The sequence below is a fragment of the Nannobrachium achirus genome, assembly GCF_963921795.1.
Source record: "Nannobrachium achirus genome assembly, chromosome: 14".
NCBI classification, from domain to species: Eukaryota; Metazoa; Chordata; class Actinopteri; order Myctophiformes; family Myctophidae; genus Nannobrachium; species Nannobrachium achirus.
In genome coordinates this window covers 1,613,550-1,636,049 of record NC_137821.1, presented here as the reverse complement: position 1 = coordinate 1,636,049, position 22,500 = coordinate 1,613,550, and the positions used below count along the sequence as shown (strand labels likewise).

At 42.9% G+C, this 22,500-nt stretch overlaps 1 protein-coding gene across 1 annotated transcript in view; it reads left to right on the top strand.

The window, feature by feature from the left end:
* LOC308298652 (kinesin-like protein KIF1C) overlaps positions 1–22,500 on the top strand; it is a 79,097-nt gene that overhangs the window by 72 nt on the left and 56,525 nt on the right. The window contains 5 exon segments of the mRNA XM_080742295.1: positions 1–58; positions 17,796–17,872; positions 18,451–18,529; positions 20,975–21,075; positions 22,257–22,322. The exon segment at positions 1–58 is cut by the window's left edge and continues 72 nt beyond it. Of these exon segments, the coding sequence (XP_080598421.1) occupies positions 1–58; positions 17,796–17,872; positions 18,451–18,529; positions 20,975–21,075; positions 22,257–22,322 (381 nt within the window).

The window sequence follows — 22,500 nt, the reverse complement described above, 5'->3', positions numbered from 1 at the left end:
TCCAGAGAGACGGGGAGAGACGCCAAATGTGTCATCTCTATGACCGGGGGCACTACATGTATGTACTACACACTATATACACACTACTACACACCACACACACACACTCTATGACGGGGAGAGACGCCAAGTGTGTTATGTCTATGACTGGGGGCACTACATGTATGTACACACTGTACTACACACTGTATACACACTACATACACACTCTATGGCCGGGGACACTACATGTATGTACACACTATACTACACACTACATACACACTCTATACAGGGGAACACTAGTACACTATACTACACACTACATACACACTCTATGCAGGGGAACACTACATGTATGTACACACTATACTACACACTACATACACACTCTATGCAAGGACACACCACATGTATGTACACACTATACTACACACTACATGTATGTACACACTATACTACACACTACATGTATGTACACACTATACTACACACTACATGTATGTACACACTATACTACACACTACATACACACTCTATGCAGGGACACACTACATGTATGTACACACACACACACACACACACACACACACACACACACACACACACACACACACACACACACACACACACACACACACACACACACTGACATGGTGACATCATTCTTCCATCTATCTCTGTGGTTTTCAAACATTTTCATATCAAGGATAAAAGGACACTTTGTGTGGATAGGTCTTGTATATCTGATGATGTAACTGTCTGCTAGATGAGATCTGGATAGGTCTTGTAGATCTGATGTATCACACTGTCTGGCTGATTAGAAACAAGATAGAAAGGCAGATTGTTGTTGTGAATACTAAAAAAGAAAACTCTTAGTAGATGTTAAGGCACCTCTTAACCAAGGACATTTTCCCTACATCAGCTTTTTATTTTAATAATCTTGAAAGCAAGACGCAAATAATCAACTACACTAATGAAAATAGACATTAAGAAGCATTTACAATGGAATTTACAGGGAAGACCTAAAGTCACTTATAATGAGCAGACCTGGCAACAGACTGGCAGACTGAGATCAATGCAAAAACAATGTTATTTCTGCCGACTAGAGTTGGTGTTTAGTTTGTGCCACTAAATGCCACCGACTGCCAGTCTGCCAGGAGTTGGAAAGAGTTTCTTGTAGTGACTTTTGTTTGGAGTCATCAGTTTTACTGCCAGATTTATTATTTATTTATTGGGGCTGGTGCCAGCAAAAAGCAGCTTACCTTTGCGATGTTATAGAATAAAGATCTATGGATTATTTCTAAACGATTTCTTTTTTTATTGGACCTATTATATGTGTACTTTAGCCAAGCTGGCGGCAGAGGGCAGCCTTATGCAAAGGATAGATGTGAAATGGCCCTCCTCACTTTCCGTCGTTCAGAGCATAGAAATGCATAATCTAGATCAGGTCCACAGAGAACAGCCAGGAAGTGAATTGGACATCATTGATGTTTACGTGTGGTGGAGATTTGAGAGCAGCATTACGGGAGATGTTTTTACTGTACACACCCCCGCGACCCCTCATCAGCTTACAGTCATCAGACAAGGTAAAAGAACGAGCGTTTGTATTGGCAACGAGCTGGGGTGAAAACTGGGGCGAACGGGAACGTCCAAAGCAGTAAAAGAGTTAAAAAAAAACAAAAAAAAAAACAGAAGTGTTTTAGTGAAACACACTTTCTAACATCTCTGTTGACAGGGATAACATTGACTCAGGTTGGAGCATCACCCAATCCTACCAAAACAGAGAATTAGTCATTGTATTCTATCATTTACATTACGTTATGTCGTTTCCCGGCAGCAGTGGCTCAGCGGTAGAGTGGACGGATGGTCGATCCCGGGCTCCCCCAGAGTTAGTGTCGAAGTGTACATTCATACAGTGATGTCAGAAGAAACCATGCTTGGCACCAACCTGCTCATCAGGAGCAGTTAGGGGTTCAGAGTCTTGATAATTAACACCAACCTGCTCATCAGGAGCAGTTAGGGGTTCAGAGTCTTGATAATTAACACCAACCTGCTCATCAGGAGCAGTTAGGGGTTCAGAGTCTTGATAATTAACACCAACCTGCTCATCAGGAGCAGTTAGGGGTTCAGAGTCTTGATAATTAACACCAACCTGCTCATCAGGAGCAGTTAGGGGTTCAGAGTCTTGATAATTAACACCAACCTGCTCATCAGGAGCAGTTAGGGGTTCAGAGTCTTGATAATTAACACCAACCTGCTCATCAGGAGCAGTTAGGGGTTCAGAGTCTTGATAATTAACACCAACCTGCTCATCAGGAGCAGTTAGGGGTTCAGAGTCTTGATAATTAACACCAACCTGCTCATCAGCAGCAGTTAGGGGTTCAGAGTCTTGCTCAAGGACTCTTCAACACTAACTCTGGGGGAGCCCGGGATCCAACCGGGAACCTCGCGGTTCCCGTGCGTGCGTGCGTGCGTGCGTGCGTGCGCGTGTGTGTGTGTGTGTGTGTGTGTGTGTGTGTGTGTGAGGGACGTGCTGGGCCCCTGATTCAGCCCGGGAAAAGGAGCTGGAGAGGCCCTCTGATTTTTTTGCCTTCCCAAGGCCCCAAATACTAACCGATGAACGGTTACTGTGATTTTAGGTCTCATGGTTTTTCTGGTATAAATAGAGTCTAGTGATGTTTTATGTAGACCATCCAGGAGTAGTGGGCCGGTATTCAGATGATAGACAAGCCAGTGGGGCCAATGTGATGCTCTGTGGGCTGCTGCTACTCAAAGATTGGCCATTTCATGAGAGACAAGCCAGTGGACCAATTACATGTGTTATATTTACTTTGTGTGTGGGCCGGCCATTTTTTTTTATGGCCGGCCATGTATGTATGTGTGTGTGTGTGTGTGTGTGTGTGTGTGTGTGTGTGTGTGTGTGTGTGTGTGTGTGTGTGTGTGTGTGTGTGTGTGTGTGTGTGTGTGTGTGTGTGTGTGTGTGTGTGTGTGTGTGTGTGTGTGTGTGTGTGTGTGTGTGTGTGTGTGTGTGTGTGTGTGTGTGCGCACATCGTGTGCCCGCAAGTGTAAAGTACATGCCAGAAATAGCATAGAAGCACGTGTCAAACCTATGAACCTGTGTGTGTGTGAGAGAGAGAGACATGGAGAGAGACAGACAGACAGACAGACAGACGGGGAAACCAGATGTGAGAAGGGATTCCTCCAGAATAGTGCGATCGCGGACTCACATTGGAATGCAGAGAGAGAGAGAGAGGGTTGTATTTTGATTGTCTTAAGTAGCAGCTCTTATGCCTTAACTTAAAGGCCTGTCCATACTGTCTCTAGTCTGGCGTAGCCAGACAACTATTCCACAATCTCAGAATGCTATATAGAGTCTGGAACGGCAGCTCCCGAACGGCGAGTATCGGAAGTAGCCACTGCTGCACTGAACTGTAGTCCCATTGGAAACATAACAGAAACACAACAGCTCAGACAAAGTCATTCGAGCGGCCTATTATTGTTATGGGTGTTAAGTTTAAGAAAACGTTTGAAAACATCATGGAGGTAACACCAACAACACCAGAGAAAGACGAAATAACTCCCCAACAAATGTTGAAAGGAGACATAACGCTTCCAGTAGGACATGTTATTGCTACTGCACCAAGGGAGCAGTTGCGTCACATCCGCTTTATCTCGCACTCATCATTTCTATTTCCATTTGCCAGACTGTATGCTGGGAGCATTTCCCAAATCGCGGAGGCAACAGTCTGGCCACGCGAGACTACACTGTCTCTGACCACCGAACCTTTTGTCGGAAGGGTCCGGTTCAACTACAAAATGACGTGATGTCATTTTGTAGGACCTTTCCACACCCCAAATTAGAGTTGGGAAAGCTGCTGGGACTAGTACTAGTTGATGTCCCAGTCCCCCCGGGTCGACAGTGGCTCAGGGGTGGAGAAACCATCAATTAGAACATTCCCATGGGGGTTCCCAGTTGGATCCCGGGCTCCCCCTAACTGCTCCTGATGAGCAGGTTGGTGCCAAGTATGGTTTCCTCTGACATCGCTGTATGAATGTGTGTGTGTGTGAATGGGTGAATGTAATGAATGTGTGTGTGTGGGTAAATGTAACAAACAATTGATGTAAAACGCCTTGGATAAAGGCGTGTATGAATGCACCATTTACCATTTACCCCAGGCTATGGGATCAGTCCCCCAGGCTATGGGATCAGTTGATGTTGGCGTCCCCCCAGGCTATGGGAGGTGGGGTGTGAAGGGTTAAGTGCCTTGCTCAGAGGTACTTAAAGACCCCTAACTACTGGGTGGGCTGGGAGCTGAACCTGTGACCTTATGACCCCCAGACCCCCTCTGGCCTTTATGACCTCCCCTCCAGATAGGGCCTAACATGTTTGACCTTATGACCCCCAGACCCCTTTTGCTAATTGGTCGGGCCAGGCCTCGATCAGGCTGGCCCATTTTCAGTCAGACAAGTACTATGTGGTTGAGAGCTGCTATCAATAAGCTTTGGGCTTATCAAGCTTGTTATCCAGCATAGCGGCCCATGATGTCATGATTAATCAAGACGTCATCAAGAAAATGATTACAGTACTATCCTTAATATAAAGCCATTTAACACTTGTTGCACACTAATGAATGGTTGTTTTAATGATAGGCAAAATATTTTTTACATTTGTCAATTGTCATCTTTCTTCATAGATGGTGTTCAGCCACAAACTCACTGTCACAACAACTGGTCAATAATAAAAATACCAGATGTCCAGTTCTGTTCAGAATGTGATCGTCTCATATCTTTCCACAAAATATCAGAAAAGGCTCAACAGTGATCTGGATAAAAGCCTGGATCAATAAGTAGGATGGATAAGGTGATCATTATCAATACAAATTAACGAGCTCCCTAGTAGTACTTGTGTTCAGACTGATTAGTGGTGTGTTTGTGTAAAAGTGTGTCTCTGTGCACCCCACTATAAATACACTGTGTGTGTGTGTGTGTGTGTGTGTGTGTGTGTGTGTGTGTGTGTGTGTGTGTGTGTGTGTGTGTGTGTGTGTGTGTGTGTGTGTGTGTGTGTGTGTGTGTGTGTGTGTGTGTGTGTGTGTGTGTGTGTGTGTGTGTGTGTGTGTGTGTGTGTGTGTGTGTGTGTGGGGCAATCCCAGCATGCCTGTGGTGCCAGTCACATGACCTGAAAGCCTGCTGATATTTATACACACACACACACACACACACACACACACACACACACACACACACACACACACACACACACACACACAGAGGGTGTGTCCTTGGCAGCTGAACTAAATCACACAGTACAGATTAAATGTGTTTATTATTATTCTTGCCGCTACAGATGGTTTCCCAACCCCTGGCCCTGGGCCCGGGTTTGGGTCCACGGAAAAATGTAACCGTGATGATCCATTCTATAGGCCTAGTTATGATGATCCATTCTATAGGCCTAGTTATGATGATCCATTCTATAGGCCTAGTTATGATGATCCATTCTATAGGCCTAGTTATGATGATCCATTCTATAGGCCTAGTTATGATGATCCATTCTATAGGCCTAGTTATGATGATCCATTCTATAGGCCTAGTTATGATGATCCATTCTATAGGCCTAGTTATGATGATCCATTCTATAGGCCTAGTTATGATGATCCATTCTATAGGCCTGTTATGATGATCCATTCTATAGGCCTAGTTATGATGATCCATTCTATAGGCCTGTTATGATGATCCATTCTATAGGCCTGTTATGATGATCCATTCTATAGGCCTGTTATGATGATCCATTCTATAGGCCTAGTTATGATGATCCATTCTATAGGCCTGTTATGATGATCCATTCTATAGGCCTGTTATGATGATCCATTCTATAGGCCTAGTTATGATGATCCATTCTATAGGCCTAGTTATGATGATCCATTCTATAGGCCTAGTTATGATGATCCATTCTATAGGCCTAGTTATGATGATCCATTCTATAGGCCTAGTTATGATGATCCATTCTATAGGCCTGTTATGATGATCCATTCTATAGGCCTGTTATGATGATCCATTCTATAGGCCTGTTATGATGATCCATTCTATAGGCCTGTTATGATGATCCATTCTATAGGCCTAGTTATGATGATCCATTCTATAGGCCTGTTATGATGATCCATTCTATAGGCCTGTTATGATGATCCATTCTATAGGCCTAGTTATGATGATCCATTCTATAGGCCTAGTTATGATGATCCATTCTATAGGCCTAGTTATGATGATCCATTCTATAGGCCTAGTTATGATGATCCATTCTATAGGCCTGTTATGATGATCCATTCTATAGGCCTAGTTATGATGATCCATTCTATAGGCCTAGTTATGATGATCCATTCTATAGGCCTAGTTATGATGATCCATTCTATAGGCCTAGTTATGATGATCCATTCTATAGGCCTAGTTATGATGATCCATTCTATAGGCCTAGTTATGATGATCCATTCTATAGGCCTAGTTATGATGATCCATTCTATAGGCCTAGTTATGATGATCCATTCTATAGGCCTAGTTATGATGATCCATTCTATAGGCCTAGTTATGATGATCCATTCTATAGGCCTGTTATGATGATCCATTCTATAGGCCTAGTTATGATGATCCATTCTATAGGCCTGTTATGATGATCCATTCTATAGGCCTGTTATGATGATCCATTCTATAGGCCTGTTATGATGATCCATTCTATAGGCCTAGTTATGATGATCCATTCTATAGGCCTGTTATGATGATCCATTCTATAGGCCTGTTATGATGATCCATTCTATAGGCCTAGTTATGATGATCCATTCTATAGGCCTAGTTATGATGATCCATTCTATAGGCCTAGTTATGATGATCCATTCTATAGGCCTAGTTATGATGATCCATTCTATAGGCCTAGTTATGATGATCCATTCTATAGGCCTGTTATGATGATCCATTCTATAGGCCTGTTATGATGATCCATTCTATAGGCCTGTTATGATGATCCATTCTATAGGCCTGTTATGATGATCCATTCTATAGGCCTAGTTATGATGATCCATTCTATAGGCCTGTTATGATGATCCATTCTATAGGCCTGTTATGATGATCCATTCTATAGGCCTAGTTATGATGATCCATTCTATAGGCCTAGTTATGATGATCCATTCTATAGGCCTAGTTATGATGATCCATTCTATAGGCCTAGTTATGATGATCCATTCTATAGGCCTAGTTATGATGATCCATTCTATAGGCCTAGTTATGATGATCCATTCTATAGGCCTAGTTATGATGATCCATTCTATAGGCCTGTTATGATGATCCATTCTATAGGCCTAGTTATGATGATCCATTCTATAGGCCTAGTTATGATGATCCATTCTATATCCTAGTTATGATGATCCATTCTATAGGCCTAGTTATGATGATCCATTCTATAGGCCGAGTTATGATGATCCATTCTATAGGCCTAGTTATGATGATCCATTCTATAGGCCTAGTTATGATGATCCATTCTATAGGCCTAGTTATGATGATCCATTCTATAGGCCTAGTTATGATGATCCATTCTATAGGCCTAGTTATGATGATCCATTCTATAGGCCTAGTTATGATGATCCATTCTATAGGCCTAGTTATGATGATCCATTCTATAGGCCTAGTTATGATGATCCATTCTATAGGCCTAGTTATGATGATCCATTCTATAGGCCTAGTTATGATGATCCATTCTATAGGCCTAGTTATGATGATCCATTCTATAGGCCTGTTATGATGATCCATTCTATAGGCCTAGTTATGATGATCCATTCTATAGGCCTAGTTATGATGATCCATTCTATATCCTAGTTATGATGATCCATTCTATAGGCCTAGTTATGATGATCCATTCTATAGGCCTAGTTATGATGATCCATTCTATATCCTAGTTATGATGATCCATTCTATAGGCCTAGTTATGATGATCCATTCTATAGGCCGAGTTATGGTCTGTTGAGAAAATAATCTTCTTTTGATGAAAACTATCTGGGAATAGAAACAGAGTTATATCCATTTCTCTGGATTTGCTATCATTGGTCTACTCTAGACCATACATGGGCAACTGGTGGCCCGGGGGCCACATGCGGCCCCCACCTTCACTTATTGCAGCCCACAGGTTAAGTACTGATATATTATTGATTTCAGCTGTTACAATACCAAACATGGAAAAATGACCCGCTTTAATTAGGCTACTTCAGTCTATATTAGTAGCTAAATGACTAGCTTTAAAATGTTATTGTATTTTTTATGTCCAATGTATTTGTATTTAAGTTCATAAAGTTAACATAAGAACATATAAATGTATTTGAAATTTAAAAACAAAAGAAGAAAAAAAAAAGTTACTTTCAGGATTCCAATTAAACAATAGCAAAAATAGCAGATCTAGTGCGACGCGTTTTGAGCTTGTAGATCAGTTATTTTTGCTATGTATATGCATTGTGGCCCCCTGGAGTGAGTGTGAATATGTAGTGGCCCTCTGGAGTGAGTGTGAACATGTAGTGGCCCTCTGGAGTGAGTGTGAACATGTAGTGGCCCCCTGTAGTGAGTGTGAACATGTAGTGGCCCTCTGGAGTGAGTGTGAACATGTAGTGGCCCTCTGGAGTGAGTGTGAACATGTAGTGGCCCTCTGGAGTGAGTGTGAACATGTAGTGGCCCTCTGGAGTGAGTGTGAACATGTAGTGGCCCTCTGGAGTGAGTGTGAACATGTAGTGGCCCCCTGTAGTGAGTGTGAACATGTAGTGGCCCTCTGGAGTGAGTGTGAACATGTAGTGGCCCTCTGGAGTGAGTGTGAACATGTAGTGGCCCTCTGGAGTGAGTGTGAACATGTAGTGGCCCTCTGGAGTGAGTGTGAACATGTAGTGGCCCTCTGGAGTGAGTGTGAACATGTAGTGGCCCCCTGTAGTGAGTGTGAACATGTAGTGGCCCTCTGGAGTGAGTGTGAACATGTAGTGGCCCTCTGGAGTGAGTGTGAACATGTAGTGGCCCTCTGGAGTGAGTGTGAACATGTAGTGGCCCTCTGGAGTGAGTGTGAACATGTAGTGGCCCTCTGGAGTGAGTGTGAACATGTAGTGGCCCCCTGTAGTGAGTGTGAACATGTAGTGGCCCTCTGGAGTGAGTGTGAACATGTAGTGGCCCCCTGTAGTGAGTGTGAACATGTAGTGGCCCTCTGGAGTGAGTGTGAACATGTAGTGGCCCTCTGGAGTGAGTGTGAACATGTAGTGGCCCTCTGGAGTGAGTGTGAACATGTAGTGGCCCCCTGTAGTGAGTGTGAACATGTAGTGGCCCTCTGGAGTGAGTGTGAACATGTAGTGGCCCTCTGGAGTGAGTGTGAACATGTAGTGGCCCTCTGGAGTGAGTGTGAACATGTAGTGGCCCTCTGGAGTGAGTGTGAACATGTAGTGGCCCTCTGGAGTGAGTGTGAACATGTAGTGGCCCTCTGGAGTGAGTGTGAACATGTAGTGGCCCTCTGGAGTGAGTGTGAACATGTAGTGGCCCTCTGGAGTGAGTGTGAACATGTAGTGGCCCTCTGGAGTGAGTGTGAACATGTAGTGGCCCTCTGGAGTGAGTGTGAACATGTAGTGGCCCTCTGGAGTGAGTGTGAACATGTAGTGGCCCTCTGGAGTGAGTGTGAACATGTAGTGGCCCTCTGGAGTGAGTGTGAACATGTAGTGGCCCTCTGGAGTGAGTGTGAACATGTAGTGGCCCTCTGGAGTGAGTGTGAACATGTAGTGGCCCTCTGGAGTGAGTGTGAACATGTAGTGGCCCTCTGGAGTGAGTGTGAACATGTAGTGGCCCTCTGGAGTGAGTGTGAACATGTAGTGGCCCTCTGGAGTGAGTGTGAACATGTAGTGGCCCTCTGGAGTGAGTGTGAACATGTAGTGGCCCTCTGGAGTGAGTGTGAACATGTAGTGGCCCTCTGGAGTGAGTGTGAACATGTAGTGGCCCTCTGGAGTGAGTGTGAACATGTAGTGGCCCTCTGGAGTGAGTGTGAACATGTAGTGGCCCTCTGGAGTGAGTGTGAACATGTAGTGGCCCTCTGGAGTGAGTGTGAACATGTAGTGGCCCTCTGGAGTGAGTGTGAACATGTAGTGGCCCTCTGGAGTGAGTGTGAACATGTAGTGGCCCTCTGGAGTGAGTGTGAACATGTAGTGGCCCTCTGGAGTGAGTGTGAACATGTAGTGGCCCTCTGGAGTGAGTGTGAACATGTAGTGGCCCCCTGTAGTGAGTGTGAACATGTAGTGGCCCTCTGGAGTGAGTGTGAACATGTAGTGGCCCTCTGGAGTGAGTGTGAACATGTAGTGGCCCTCTGGAGTGAGTGTGAACATGTAGTGGCCCTCTGGAGTGAGTGTGAACATGTAGTGGCCCTCTGGAGTGAGTGTGAACATGTAGTGGCCCTCTGGAGTGAGTGTGAACATGTAGTGGCCCTCTGGAGTGAGTGTGAACATGTAGTGGCCCTCTGGAGTGAGTGTGAACATGTAGTGGCCCTCTGGAGTGAGTGTGAACATGTAGTGGCCCTCTGGAGTGAGTGTGAACATGTAGTGGCCCTCTGGAGTGAGTGTGAACATGTAGTGGCCCTCTGGAGTGAGTGTGAACATGTAGTGGCCCTCTGGAGTGAGTGTGAACATGTAGTGGCCCTCTGGAGTGAGTGTGAACATGTAGTGGCCCTCTGGAGTGAGTGTGAACATGTAGTGGCCCTCTGGAGTGAGTGTGAACATGTAGTGGCCCTCTGGAGTGAGTGTGAACATGTAGTGGCCCTCTGGAGTGAGTGTGAACATGTAGTGGCCCTCTGGAGTGAGTGTGAACATGTAGTGGCCCTCTGGAGTGAGTGTGAACATGTAGTGGCCCTCTGGAGTGAGTGTGAACATGTAGTGGCCCTCTGGAGTGAGTGTGAACATGTAGTGGCCCTCTGGAGTGAGTGTGAACATGTAGTGGCCTCTCCATCATCAAAGTTGCCCACCCCTGATCTAGACAGACAAACGGACGCATGGCTCCCGGGTGCGGGAGACTGCAGTCTGTAATAAAACAACCAGTAAGACACCCTAAGGGCGAGAAGCGACCTCACCCTAAAGGGAATGAATTTCCTTTGAATCCATGAATCTATTGAAATGAATCCATTCTTCAGGGAATACATTTTCAAGTGTGACTCGTGTCACGGTTGGTTTTGATTGATTGCTTGAAGAATCAGTTTGCAATAGAAAAAAAAGTACAGTTTCATGACAGCACAAATTACTGGTACAAGGTAAACTAAAAGAAGATCCTAGAAAGCCTTGCGGCTTATTTACACAGGAACCACTTCATGTATCTCATATAACATTGAAAGACAGACGGATAGAACAGAGTACTTTATGTATCTCATATAACATTGAAAGACAGAAGGATAGAACACAGTACTTTATGTATCTCATATAACATTGAAAGACAGACAGATAGAACACAGTACTTTATGTATCTCATATAACAATGAAAGACAGACAGATAGAACACAGTACTTTATGTTCTCATATAACATTGAAAGACAGACAGAACACAGTACTTTATGTATCTCATATAACATTGAAAGACAGACAGATAGAACACAGTACTTTATGTATCTCATATAACATTGAAAGACAGACAGAACACAGTACTTTATGTATCTCATATAACATTGAAAGACAGACAGATAGAACACAGTACTTTATGTATCTAGGCATTTGACACCGTCGATCATTCTATTCTGATCGAAAAACTCAAAGCTATTGGTCTTGATAGCACAGCAGTGAGATGGATGCACTCTTACTTGGTGGGGAGGGAACAGATGGTGGAAGTCAACGGAACCCTGTCCCCCCCCCTCCCAGTAAACTGTGGAGTACCTCAAGGGAGTATACTAGGACCACTGTTGTTCTTAATATACGTAAACGACATGTCATCTGCTTGTGACTGCAATCTGTTTCTGTTCGCGGATGACTCGGCTCTCCTAGTCTCAGGCAGAGACATTTTGCAGGTTGAAAAGGCCCTTAACTGTGAACTTAACAAGATCTGCACCTGGCTCAATGACAACAGACTCTCAATTCACCTAGGCAAAACTGAATGTATCCTCTTTGGATCTAGTCAGAAACTTAGCCTAGTTGAGAACTTCACAATTAAAGTAGGTGACACTGTGATAGAAAGAAAAAACCACATCTGCTACCTGGGTTGCATCCTGGAGGCTAACCTATCCAGTGAAAAAATGACCACCAAGGTAATCAATAAAGTCAATCAACGAATTCGCTTCTTGCAAAGAGTTGCCCCACTGATCAATATTAAATCCCGAAAGACACTAGGAGGTGCTCTTATTGGGCCCCTCATTGATTACGGAGTCCTTGTCTGGTATCGCGACGCCCCAGCTGCCTTAAAGCTAAAGCTCCAAACAGCCCAAAACAAACTAATTAGGGTTGTGCTTGGTCTCCCTCCTCTGACCCACCTTACCGAGCATCACCACGAAAGCGTGGGGTGGCTCAAAGTAGCTGACAGAGTACAGCATCTTGCAATGGGCCTGGTGTACAAGATACACTACACCTCCAAGATTCCCATGTACCTGACAAACTACTTCTTAAAGGTCAAGGATGTTCACGATCATAACACCAGAGGCAGCTCCACTAATCATCATCAGCGTAGATTTAACACTAAACAAGGCGCTAACTCGTTCTCCTGCTATACCATCAACATGTGGAACGCCCTTCCACAAGCCCTAAAGGAGAGCAAATCCCTAGCCTCCTTCAAAATTGGTATGAAAAGTCACCTTCAGACAGCAGCTACCCGTGACTTGTAAATAGACTAAGCCCCCATGCTCCCCCCCCCTTTTTCTCTGTATTCTGCCTTTTGTATTTGATGTTATGCTTTTGAAACTGATATTATCCTAGATAAAGTACTATGTTCTATCCGTCTGTCTTTCAATGTTATATGAGATACTTAAAGTGTGGTTCCTGTGGAAATAAGCCTCGGCTTTCTAGGATCTCCTTTTAGTTGACCTTGTACCAGTGATTTGTACTGTCATGAAACTGTACTTTTTTCTATTGCAAACTTCTAATAAATTCTTCAATCAATCAATCAATCTCATATAACATTGAATGACAGACAGATAGAACACAGTACTTTATGACATCTCATATAACATTGAAAGGCAGACGGATAGAACATAGTACTTTATGTATCTCATATAATATTGAAAGACAGACAGATAGAACACAGTACTTTATGTATCTCATATAACATTGAAAGACAGACAGAACACAGTACTTTATGTATCTCATATAACATTGAAAGACAGACAGATAGAACACAGTACTTTATGTATCTCATATAACATTGAATGACAGACAGATAGAACACAGTACTTTATGACATCTCATATAACATTGAAAGGCAGACGGATAGAACATAGTACTTTATGTATCTCATATAATATTGAAAGACAGACGGATAGAACACAGTACTTTATGTATCTCATATAACATTGAAAGACAGACAGATAGAACACAGTACTTTATGTATCTCATATAACAATGAAAGACAGACAGATAGAACACAGTACTTTATGTATCTCATATAACATTGAAAGACAGACAGATAGAACACAGTACTTTATGTTCTCATATAACATTGAAAGACAGAACACAGTACTTTATGTATCTCATATAACAATGAAAGACAGAACACAGTACTTTATGTATCTCATATAACATTGAAAGACAGAACACAGTACTTTATGTATCTCATATAACAATGAAAGACAGAACACAGTACTTTATGTATCTCATATAACATTGAAAGACAGACAGATAGAACACAGTACTTTATGTATCTCATATAACATTGAAAGACAGACAGATAGAACACAGTACTTTATGTATCTCATATAACATTGAAAGACAGACAGATAGAACACAGTACTTTATGTATCTCATATAACAATGAAAGACAGAACACAGTACTTTATGTATCTCATATAACAATGAAAGACAGAACACAGTACTTTATGTATCTCATATAACATTGAAAGACAGACAGATAGAACACAGTACTTTATGTATCTCATATAACATTGAAAGACAGACAGATAGAACACAGTACTTTATGTTCTCATATAACATTGAAAGACAGACAGATAGAACACAGTACTTTATGTATCTCATATAACATTGAAAGACAGACAGATAGAACACAGTACTTTATGTATCTCATATAACATTGAATGACAGACAGATAGAACACAGTACTTTATGTATCTCATATAACATTGAATGACAGACAGATAGAACACAGTACTTTATGTATCTCATATAACATTGAAATACAGACAGATAGAACACAGTACTTTATGTATCTCATATAACAATGAAAGACAGACGGATAGAACACAGTACTTTACTTCGGATAACATCAATTACAGAAGGGGGGGGGGGGGGCATGGGGTCTTAGTCTATTTACAAGTCACGGGTAGCAGCCACCTGAAGGTGACTTTTCAGACCGATTTTGAAGGAGGCTAGGGATTTGCTCTCCTTTAAGGCTTGTGGAAGGGCGTTCCACATGTTGGTGGTATAGCAGGAGAATGAATTAGAGCACATATGTCAAACTCAAGCCCGGGGCCAAATCAGGCCCATGAATGAATTATCTTTGGCCTGCAAGATGATATTTAATTACTATTAGAACTGACCTGCTCGTATATTGCACTTGTAACACTTTAGGATTCAAACCCAAGTATCCCACATGGAAGTCCAAAATCTTAACCATCAGACCAAAGGGATATCCCTATGGACTAGGGGAGATATTGGACTTTTGAGGCCGTCAAGCTGTGGCAGTGAATCACTGCTTGCTACACACGCACCACCATAAAACTACAAGTCCCACAATGCATTGCTAGTTGGCCATTGGCGCACACAGACATAAAAAGGTAGACGCCTCTTCCGGCTCTCTGGTACCCGTCTCGCCTTGGTGGGCATTTTTGATTGACAGGCTTAGAATTCTTCTGTGTCGTAACAGACAACAAGGTCGGTAGGCAAATCAGAGGCAGGTTTGAATGGAAAAGTCCCGGAAAAGACGCGTTGTGATTGGCCAGTAGTTTTTTTGAGTGGCAGCCTGCCCTCGACACTTCCTCTTCTGTGCCCACCAATTTGGACGGGTCGCTCCAATCAACTGCAGCGGGTGGACGAGGTATCTAGCTTTATATATCTGTGGTTTATAGAAGGTGGACGAGGTATCTAGCTTTATATATCTGTGGTTTATAGAAGGTGGACGAGGTATCTAGCTTTATATATCTGTGGTTTATAGAAGGTGGACGAGGTATCTAGCTTTATATATCTGTGGTTTATAGAAGGTGGACGAGGTATCTAGCTTTTTATATCTGTGATTGGCGCACACTGCATTTGCGTGTATCGAGGGCCAGTGACCGCAAGCCCGCGTTTAAATAAACATGGAATCAGTCCGGCCCTCGACATTTAAAAACAAATTGGCCCACTGTGTATTTGAGTTTGACATCCCTGAATTAGAGCCTTGTTTAGTGTTAAATCTACGTTGAACATGATTGGTGGAGCTGCCTCTGGTGTTGTGATCGTGGACATCCTTGACCTTTAAGAAGTAGTTTGTCAGGTACATGGGTATCTTGGAGGTGTAGTGTATCTTGTACACCAGGCCCATTGCAAGATGCTGTACTCTGTCAGCTACTTTGAGCCATCCCACGCTTTCGTGGTGATGATCGGTAAGGTGGGTCTGAGGAGGGAGACCAAGCACAACCCGAATTAGTTTGTTTTGGGCTGTTTGAAGCTTTAACTTTAAGGCGGCTGGGGCGTCGCGATACCAGACAAGGACTCCGTAATCAATGAGGGGCCCAATAAGAGCACCTCCTATAGGGTCTTTCAGGATTTAATATTGATCAGCGGGGCAACCCTTTGAAAGAAACAAATTTGTTGGTCGACTTTAATGATTACCTTGGTAGTCATTTTTTCACTGGATAGGTTTGCCTCCAGGATGCAACCCAGGTAGCAGATGTAGTTTTTTCTTTCTATCACAGTGTCACCTACTTTAATTGTGAAGTTCTCAACTTTGCTAAGTTTCTGACTAGATCCAAAGAGGATACATTCAGTTTTACCAAGGTGAATTGAGAGTCTGTTGTCATTGAGCCAGGTGCAGATCATGTTTAGTTCACAGTTAAATGAGTTCACCCCCAAAATGACTTTTTTTCTATTTATTAGTCACGCCATGGAGACTAGTGTTCAATAATATTTTTTGTTTTTTGTCGCACTCCTAAGACAAAAATGTGATAACAATAAATTTACCCCCATTGATTCCGGATGGGGACCCGTTTCGAAACGGGTCCCCATCCGGAATCAATGGGGGTACTCAGAGTTCAATCAACTTTTTGTCTTAGGAATGGGATAAAAAACTAAAAATATTATTGAACTCTAGTCTCCATGGCCTGACTAATCAATAGAAGAAAAGTAATTTTGGGGGTGAACTACTCCTTTAAGGGCCTTTTCAACCTGCAATATGTCTCTGTCTGAGACTAGGAGAGCCCAGTCATCCGCGAACAGTCACATGACCTCAAAGCCTGCTGATATTTACACACACACACACACACACACACACACACACACACACACACACACACACACACACACACACACACACACACACACACACACACACACAGTTGTTTAAATTGGACAAGATTTTGCCAAAATGTGGCCATATGACCACATGAAACACAATATGTCCATTTATGGGCAGAGGCGTGACGAATGCACGCACATGTTCTACAGGTTTTCATACTAAATGCGACCTGCGGTCACAATGAAAAGACCAATTGACTTGTTATAGCGTCAATGGACACCAATGTGTAAACATATTATATCTTATAATTAGGGCTGGGATGCGATTAAAATATTTTATCAAATTAATTACAGGCTTTGTAATTAATTAATTTCAATTAATCACATTTTAATCGCATATTAACTCTCCCCACGCTTTGAACGTTAACGTTCGCCCCATTTTTTACAGAACCTCGATGCCAATACGGCGCTCGTTCGGTTCGTTCGTCTGATGACTGTAAGCTGATGAGGGGTCGCGCGGCCGTCTACTGTAAACACATTTTCCGCGGTGATGGTGTAAAAAATCCATTATGCGTTAACATCAACGGAGAACAATTCACTTCCTTGTTGATTTCCTCTGGCTGTAAGGCTCTGTGGCCAGTGACTGGTCTTCTTCTTCTTCAACACATAACAGGCAAATTCACATTCATTCTCGCATGATGCCGCCCTCTGCTGCCTGGCAGACCAAAGTGCACTATTGCACAATTAAAAAAATAAATAAATAAATGTCTGTCTATCTGCTATAACGTCGCAAAGGTAAGCCGCTTTTTGATGGCACCAGACCCAATAAATAAATAAATAATCTGGCAGTAGGAGAGTTAATATTTGACCCGAGAAGCATTTTTTTCAAGTAAAACACATTTTGTTGTACGAGTCAATTTTTGCGTTTGTTGTCTCTTCATGGTTGGTGCATCGCTATGATCAGTATGCCCGAATCTGAAGGTTCTGTGGTGCAAAAACGAAGTGATTAAAATACGTACATTTTTTTAATCGCGTTAATTTTCTGTAATTAAATGAATCTGTTAAAGTCCCAGGCCAGCCCTACTTATAATACATGTATTAGTTCTAATCTAATGTGTTGGATCATGTTTCCATATTTCAGGTGTAATTGACATATGTCATGTTTATTAGTTTTAATGTGATTTATATGTGTTTACATTCCAGGCATAACGAATCCTAAACAACCCAAAGATGGAGCAAAGAACTTCACCTTCGACTATTCCTATTGGTCACACACTACGGTACGTGCACGCACACACGCACGCACGCACGCACGCACGCACCAACATCCGCATGCTGAAAACCAGTGCCCACATTTGGAGATGACTTACATCACTGATACGTCTGGGTTTTACTAAGGAGACTTCCAATCCCTCATACAGGGGCGTCACAAGGGGGGGTAAAGTGGGACTGAGTTACTTAATTATTTTATACTTTAGCTATTGAAACATAGCAGATCTACAAGCTGCTGTAGATATGCTATTTAAGTATATAAGTCGTGAAATATTTGTGCAAATCTTTAAATATTATGTATTTTTTAAGCGAACATTTGTAACTCAAATTTGGCTTCTGGGGGGGTCCCTGGAACTAAATGTTTTGAGATGGGGGGTCCATGGCCAAATACATATCATTTTGGGGGTCCTTCACATGAAAAACTTTGAGCACCACTGACATAGAAACAATAGGGTTTTTTAAAAAAAAAACCTTAGAAGGATTTGAAATATTCAAAGACTTGCACACATTTTCACGATTTTTAAAAAATATATATTATTATTAACATCTATAAATATGAATTTAATGTATATAAAATGTATTCCAGGCTGAAGACCCCAGCTTTGCGTGTCAGAAGCAGGTGTACAAAGACATCGGAGAGGAAATGTTACTGCACGCCTTCGAAGGTACGAATATTTGTATTTTATTTGAATATGATATTATAGAGGTTATGTATGTGACATCATCATCGTCATACCAGGAAGTTATGCAGGAACGCCTACTGAGTGGCAGAAAACTACTTTCTGGTCTTGACAGCCCATACATCCACACAGAAAACTACTTTCTGGTCTTGACAGCCCATACATCCACACAGAAACCTACTTTCTGGTCTTGACGGCCCATACATCCACACAGAAAACTACTTTCTGGTCTTGACAGCCCATACATCCACACAGAAACCTACTTTCTGGTCTTGACGGCCCATACATCCACACAGAAAACTACTTTCTGGTCTTGACAGCCCATACATCCACACAGAAAACTACTTTCTGGTCTTGACAGCCCATACATCCACACAGAAAACTACTTTCTGGTCTTGACGGCCCATACATCCACACAGAAAACTACTTTCTGGTCTTGACGGCCCATACATCCACACAGAAAACTACTTTCTGGTCTTGACGGCCCATACATCCACACAGAAAACTACTTTCTGGTCTTGACAGCCCATACATCCACACAGAAAACTACTTTCTGGCCTTGACGGCCCATACATCCACACAGAAAACTACTTTCTGGTCTTGACGGCCCATACATCCACACAGAAAACTACTTTCTGGTCTTGACAGCCCATACATCCACACAGAAAACTACTTTCTGGTCTTGACAGCCCATACATCCACATAGAAAACTACTTTCTGGTCTTGACGGCCCATACATCCACACAGAAAACTACTTTCTGGTCTTGACAGCCCATACATCCACACAGAAAACTACTTTCTGGTCTTGATAGCCCATACATCCACACAGAAAACTACTTTCTGGTCTTGACAGCCCATACATCCACACAGAAAACTACTTTCTGGTCTTGACGGCCCATACATCCACACAGAAAACTACTTTCTGGTCTTGACAGCCCATACATCCACACAGAAAACTACTTTCTGGTCTTGACAGCCCATACATCCACACAGAAAACTACTTTCTGGTCTTGACAGCCCATACATCCACACAGAAAACTACTTTCTGATTGCATTAAACAACAATTTGCCATTCACTTTATTTATGCATGTGTGCATACCCTCTATATACTGTGATAGTTATACTATGTGTGTGTATTTTGCACATGGGGCAGTGGTATATTTAAATGTGAGTATTTCTTTTGGCACATCGCACGCATTTCATTTTACTGTAATGTGTAGGCTATAAATAGTAGGAAACCTGTTTGCTTTGTATAGGAAATTCCTTTTTTTATTTGTATTTTTTAGCTTAGTTTCTCCTGAAATACCTTGAATGATATGAGCTGAAAATAAAGGTTTGCTTTGAAAGAGTATGTTGACCTCTTGGGCTGAGGTATTGAACCGTGTGACGTGAACCACCCGCTGCACCTCTGTACTAGGGCATTCACCAATACATAGTGATTTTTAGTATTCTAATTATTCGACCTCAAAGTATTCGAATAGTCGAATATTCAACAGGACTGGCCAAACTGTCAAATATTAAGTAAGCAAGAGGCAAACATTGTGTAAATAGCAGATCTACATGCTCACAACGCCTTGCAACGCGAGGCGTTGTGAGCATGTAGATCTGCTATTTTCACAATATTTATCTGCGGAACCGAGTCACATTAAATGTAATACCTACAATTCCAAGTGCTTGTCAGGGTCTAAAAAGGTTTGAGAACCCCTGGTATAGAGCATTAACAAATTCATCACCAGGGGCATTGACAACTCATTTGTATGACTTCCTATCTAGCCAAGCTTTATAAACTATATATTTATATTAAGAGAAAAAACAAACAAAAAAAAAACGAATATTCGGCTTCGGTGAACAACGTCGAATAGTGACTTTGATATTCGAATATTCTAATATTTGGTGAATGCCCTACTCTGTACACGCACTCACTTATAGGGATGGGATGATATAAACATTTCATATCATGATTATTGTGACCAAAGAAATCGCGATTTACGATATTATCACGATAATCAGAATATCCCCGACATCCATTATCCTGGGGAGGAACGTTTGCCAAAATAAATAGCAGATCTACAAGCTCACAATGTGAGTTTGTGTGTGGTGTTTAGACTGGGTGTGGAACAATGCAAATGATGTACTGGTGAGTGCACCTCTGTAACACGTAGAGCTGGCATTCATCATGAGTGGCAGGCAGGTCGTCCAATGATCCGTGGGTCGGCGGTTTGAATCCCGCCTCCAGTGAGTTGACCTAGTGTAAATGTAAATGTGTGTGTGTGTGTGTGTGTGTGTGTGTGTGTGTGTGTGTGTGTGTGTGTGTGTGTGTGTGTGTGTGTGTGTGTGTGTGTGTGTGTGTGTGTGTGTGTGTGTGTGTGTGTGTGTGTGTGTGTGTGTGTGTGTGTGTGTGTGTGTGTGTGTGTGTGTGTTTTTTGCAGGTTACAACGTGTGTATTTTTGCGTATGGCCAGACGGGGGCAGGAAAGAGTTACACTATGATGGGCAAACAGGAAGCTGGACAAGAAGGCATTATACCACAGGTAACACACTACACACTACTACACACCACATACACACATAACGCCCGGGATTCAAACCCGGGTCTCCCGTGTGAAAGTCCAATATTTTAACCATTGATCCAAGGGACATCCCTACTGAGGCTGTGAGTCACTCTGCTACACACACACACACACACACACACGCACACACACACACACACACACACACACACACACACACACACACACACACACACACTACAATGTATGCACACTCAGGTGGTTGAGATAACTCTCAGGGTACAGGGGTGGGCGTATGCCTGGTGGGGCCGACAATACAAGTGGGCCTGTGGGCAAAAAAATGAAATCAAAATAAAGATGCCAACATTTTAGGATAGTTAAGGTAATGTTTAGGCTGGGTGTCCACTAAGTGGAGAGGACCAGTCCTTCAGTAGCACCGCCCCACAGAGCAGAGAGACATCACATGATTGGCCCACTGGCTTGTCTATCATCTGAATACTGGCCTAGTAGTCCAATCACAGGCTACCGTGGCCCAGGAGTCCCACCCACACATGTAACAGCTGATATACAAGCCCACAACGCATCGCTGCCTCCTCGAAGATGCGCCGTGGGCTTGTAGATCTTCTATGTTGGGTTAGTGCAGGTTGTGGTGGGCCAGTCTGGACCAGATGCCAGAGCTGAGTTTATGTCCCAGTCCGGCCCTGTCAGTACTCAGTCCACATGCTTACGTTTAATTAGAACAAGGGAAAGGTGTGTTTCTACAACGGTCAAACCAGTGGAAGCAGACATACTGTACATACTGTACATAGAACTAATAGTCCATTACTCGTCCGGGGATACGAGCACCCAACGTGGTCACATGGGGAGAAAAGGCTAACCCAGCAAGATAAGAAAATAGTCCAGTTTTGGTTTGAGATGATCTTTGAAGTATGGGTGGGGTGGGGTGGGGGGGGTGGGGGGGGCATTGCCGTGGAAGCACTGATGGGTGGGTGAGAGGTAGATGTGGTGGTGTTTTCACTGCAGCAGCTGTTAGAATGTTTTCAATCAACTGCTGCTCTGACTCATCAATACATTCATTCACTGACTCATCACCTGACAACCACACACCACGAGGACATGACTGACACTGACCTGATAATAATGCTTCTCCCTCCCTCTCTCCCTCCCTCCCTCCCTCTTTCTCTCCCTGTCCGTCTGTCCAGCTGTGTGAGGACCTGTTTAAGAGGACAGTGGAGAACACAGACCCTGATCTACAATACTCTGTGGAGGTCTGTCTGTCTGTCTGTCTGTCTGTCTGTCTGTCTGTCTGTCTAAAGCAGGGGGTCTCAAACCTTTTTATACCACGTGCCCAAATGATGTTTTTTTGGCCACACTTTAAATAAATAATATCCCAAAATAAAAGCATACGTTGTTAGCCAGCCCAAATTTGACTGTGTGTGTGTGTGT